This window comes from Temnothorax curvispinosus, unplaced genomic scaffold (genome assembly GCF_003070985.1).
Source record: "Temnothorax curvispinosus isolate PA1 unplaced genomic scaffold, ASM307098v1 QBEX01016194.1, whole genome shotgun sequence".
Classification (NCBI taxonomy): Eukaryota; Metazoa; Arthropoda; class Insecta; order Hymenoptera; family Formicidae; genus Temnothorax; species Temnothorax curvispinosus.
The window spans coordinates 1-4,175 of record NW_020225974.1 but is presented as its reverse complement, the minus strand read 5'-3'; the positions used below and the strand labels follow the sequence as shown (position 1 = coordinate 4,175).

At 29.0% G+C, this 4,175-nt stretch overlaps 2 protein-coding genes across 2 annotated transcripts; one reads left to right on the top strand and one right to left on the bottom strand.

Moving 5' to 3' along the window:
* Nucleotides 1–16: 16 nt before the first annotated feature.
* Nucleotides 17–2,144, top strand: LOC112466440. The gene is made up of 6 exons (XM_025034529.1): nucleotides 17–582; nucleotides 734–866; nucleotides 955–1,188; nucleotides 1,338–1,539; nucleotides 1,674–1,846; nucleotides 1,921–2,144. The coding sequence occupies exons 1-6, from the start codon at nucleotides 562–564 to the stop codon at nucleotides 2,124–2,126; spliced, it is 969 nt and encodes a 322-aa protein (XP_024890297.1). The 5' UTR covers nucleotides 17–561; the 3' UTR covers nucleotides 2,127–2,144.
* A 117-nt stretch (nucleotides 2,145–2,261) lies between these two features.
* Nucleotides 2,262–3,915, bottom strand: LOC112466439 (protein ALP1-like). Its single transcript, XM_025034528.1, has 2 exons — nucleotides 3,094–3,915; nucleotides 2,262–3,003 (listed from the first exon to the last, which is right to left on the bottom strand). Exons 1-2 carry the CDS (start codon nucleotides 3,718–3,720, stop codon nucleotides 2,314–2,316), a joined length of 1,317 nt encoding a protein of 438 aa, XP_024890296.1. The 5' UTR covers nucleotides 3,721–3,915; the 3' UTR covers nucleotides 2,262–2,313.
* Between the last annotated feature and the right edge of the window lie 260 nt (nucleotides 3,916–4,175).

Here is a 4,175-nt window from a genome sequence, read left to right as displayed (position 1 = left end):
GTGTTTCCTTCACCGCCATAGCCCACGATCCATACTGGTCGTGTACATTTTTTGGTCCTTCGAGCCGGATACACGGCAATCAGTTAATATAAAGATTTAAAGTGAAAGTAATAAATATTGGAATACAGTCATATGGTGTGAAGGAAGGCACGAAGTAACATAGAAACAAAACTTTGTACAGTGCAGTTTGCAAAATCGTTTTCTTTTCTCGTGAATTTTTCATACGATTATAATCATGAGGATTGAACATATAATTAGTAAGATAGAGCAGCTTCTAGGGCTCAGTAAATCAATAACTGATTCTTATAATAACTTGGTAAGGATTGGCTTGACTAACATCACCAATCAACGTATTCACAATCGGCTGTCAGGGTGCTGTCACATGGCAGTCAGAAATTCGGAAAACGGAATCTCGGAAAAGTAACGGAGAGGGGGTCAACCAATCAGAATCATTTTGTTCACATGCGAATGTTACAAGGTTGAGCTTTCGGAAAACAGTGATCTTTCTGATTTGTATGAGAAGAAGTGTACACTATTTTCGTGCTAAGAGTTTATTTTATCATGAATAAAAACATATCGGCGGTAAGTTATATTTAGTTATTATAATTATAGTTTTTCAAGATACATATTCAATTAAAAAAAAATAAAATACTTTTGTAAATATAAAATTCGGTTAGATTGTTGAATAACCTATAAATTAATAACAATAAAAATAATTTTTTCTTTATTTTAGAGGCAATTTACATGTGGTTATTGCAATTGGGTGTTGAAAGAAAATCAAATCTCATCACATTCATGTCTAAATATGATTGATAGAAATAAACAGGTGTTAGTTGCGGATGACAATAGACATATTTACATACAAGGTATAACAAATTTCAATTTCATTCTTCTCGTAATTGTTAATATAATATAAATATAATTAAATGACATAATATATTTATTATCTTTTAGATATTCAATACTGTGTCAACGAAAATGATGAAGAAGGAAGTATAGAAAGAATAGAAAATGAAATAGAAGAAACAGATAGTAATACATCTTATTTAAAAAATAAACAAGAGATTGACGAAGAATTGATAAAAACTGTTCAAAAACATCCTCCATTATATGATTATCGCATTCCATTAAAAGAACGGGGTCAACAAAAGGCAGATTTATGGAGGAAAATATCAGAAGATTTAAAAGGTAAAACTTTTATTTGTTACTATATTATATTCATCATACTTTATATTTAATTAATCATAATAAAAAAGATATATATATATATATATATATATATATATATATATATAATACATTTTCTTATATAAGTATATTATGAATTTGTATTTCAGGAATATATACACCAACAGAGGCAGAAAAAAGATGGATATATCTCAAAGATCGCTACAGAAAATCATTCAATAATTATAAAAAAATTTTAAAAGAATCTCAGAAAAGCGGTGCAGCTGGTATTCCTAAAAATCAACCATTTAAACCATCATTTAAGCATCATCACTTAATGAGTTTCCTAAATGATATTTTTGAGCATCGTTCGTAAGTTCTTAAAATTGTTATTTTTTTATTTAGTAACAATTTATAATATTTTTTTAATAATATTTTTTTATATCAATTGTATAATAAAGATTACTTATTAATATTATTATATTAATTATTACAATTAATTGTAGATCAATTTCTTCTATAAGAATGGGAAAAAAACCACAACCATCAACATCAAACGCAGTAGAAAATGAAAACTCATTAGATGAAGCAATATTCGTCAATACTATCGATGAAGAAAGTAATGAAATTCCATCTCCTACTGTTTCATGTAGTAACACTTCAACATTGCCAAAAAAAAGTAATTTTTTAAATTTATTTTTTATTTGAAATTATATATAAATGACATGAAATTTATCAATACACTTTTTACAGAAAAAAGAAGTTCGGGAAATTCGGATGAATTCGACGAAACTTTAATTGAAATGTTAAAAAAACCTTCTGAGCCTGATCCAGTTAATTGCTTTGCGATGCGTTTAGCAGAGGGAATGCGCAGACTTCCCTATAAAGAAAGATCGAAATTGGAACTAGAATTTTTAACGAAATTAATGGAAGTAGAAGAACGATTGGGATTGGAATGATTCAGTTAATTATTTACCATTATTTAATATTATGTTTATTCTATATATTTAATACTTATGTTTAGTTATATAACATTTAGTATTATCTTATTTATATTTTCTATATTTAATATGCATATATAATAATTAATTACATTAATGTCAGCAAATTTTCCTTTTAATATTAAAATTCAATAGTTTTACAATATTAAAAGTCATTATTATATGCTTTATCCCACTGCTGTTCGACAGCTCCTTCAGTACAGAAGTATTCAGTAAATGCATTTCGAATTTGTCCACCTCGTGAAAGTGTATTATTATTTATATTAGAACCTAATATTTGATCAAAATTATTTATGTTCTCTAAGTCAATATTAGCATATTGTCTCTGTTCTAAAGGAACGTTTAAATCTTTTTCCATTAGAAAGTTGTGTAAGCAAATTGTTGCTTGGACTAAAGAAATTGCATTTTCTACGGTAACTGCCAATGGTCTTCGAAAAATTCGCCATCTTGCCGATAAAATTCCGAAAGAACATTCGATTATTCTTCGAGCCCGACTAAGTCTATAATTAAACACTTTCTTTTCTAAATTTAAATTACTTGCTCGAGGATACGGTCGTAGCATATAAGAAGTCAAGGCAAATGCTTCATCACCAACTATGACAAATGGTAATTTAGGTCCATTTTCTATTATTGACTTTGGTTTCGGCAGATTAAGATCATTATTCTCTAATCGATATCCAAGCTCACTTTCTTGAAAAATACCGCCATCACTGCGTCTTCCTTCTGCTCCAATATCAACAATAGTGAAACGACAATTAGCATCCGCTAATGCTAATAGGACTATACTATGAGTGCCTTTGTAATTATAAAAAGTAGAACCACTATGAGGTGGAGCCTAAAACAAAAAAGTGAAAATACAATTTAAAATTAATCAGTATTAGTTAATATTAGTAGCTTAGCATTTATTTAATAATAATAATAATACCTGAAGTTCGATATGTTTTCCATCAATAGCTCCAATGCAGTGTGGAAAATTCCATAGTGTTTCAAATTCTTCTGCTTTTTCTTTCCAGAAATTTTCAGTAATTTCTGGGAAAACTTGGTTACTTAAAACATTCCAAATAGCAGTGCATGTTTCACTAACAATTTTAGAGACAGTATTTAATCCCACTCTAAATGCAAATGAAATTGAAGGCATTGTATCTCCTGATGCCAAATATCGTAAACATATTTGCAGACGAGTTGCTGCAGGAATCGGTTCTCTTACTGCACGTTGTTTTTCAATATGTGGTTTGATTAGATTTAATAACTCATTAAATGTAGGTGTATCCATTCTTAAATATTCCATAAATTTTTCTAGATCAGAATTTTCCATTTCTTTAATAAGATTATTACTTGCACCTTGCAACAATCTTTGTCTTACGGTAAATATAGGACGGACCCAGAATCTCTTTTGAATTTTCTTTTCTTCTCTCTTCTTTATTCTTCTATATAATAAATATAATTTTAATAATTCTCGTCGTCGTATTTCTTTTACTATTGATGATTGTGGAGTTTGTCGCCATTTAATAACTTCTTTCGTTAAAAGTATTTTAATTTTTTTCCATTTCATGATCTCTATCTCTACAAAATAATATAAATACACAATTTTTAATACATAAATAGTTAATGTACATACTGTCAGACATGCAAAAATTGCGGACTTGTCAGTCCGAAATTGTTGTGACTGGGCTCCCCATGGACTGATATTTCCGGAATAAGTAAAAATTGAAAAAATTATTTTTATTGTTTTAGAAGAAAAAAGATACTTACCGTAATAGTAGAGTCTATTAAAAAATAAAGCTTCGACGTATTTTTTATTATATTTTAAATTATATAGAAATTTCTTTAATTTAAAAATATGTTAAGGTTAGAATGCCATTCAGTTTTCCGTAAAAGTTGTTCCATGGGGAGCCCGGCCCTTGAAAAATCGCACCGATCGAGCTGACTCTGATTGGTAGACCCCCTCTCCGTTACTTGTCCGAGATTCCGTTTTCCGAATTTCTGACTGCCATGTGACAGCACCCT

Coding starts and splice junctions, on each gene's coding strand:
- LOC112466440 (XM_025034529.1), top strand. CDS start 562: ATGAATAAAAACATATCGGCG. Junction 867..954: donor TAGACATATTTACATACAAG/GTATAACAAATT, acceptor ATTATCTTTTAG/ATATTCAATACTGTGTCAAC. Junction 1,847..1,920: donor TTCAACATTGCCAAAAAAAA/GTAATTTTTTAA, acceptor CACTTTTTACAG/AAAAAAGAAGTTCGGGAAAT.
- LOC112466439 (XM_025034528.1), bottom strand. CDS start 3,720: ATGAAATGGAAAAAAATTAAAATACTTTTAACGAAAGAAGTTATTAAA. Junction 3,004..3,093: donor GAAAACATATCGAACTTCAG/GTATTATTATTA, acceptor TTTTTGTTTTAG/GCTCCACCTCATAGTGGTTC.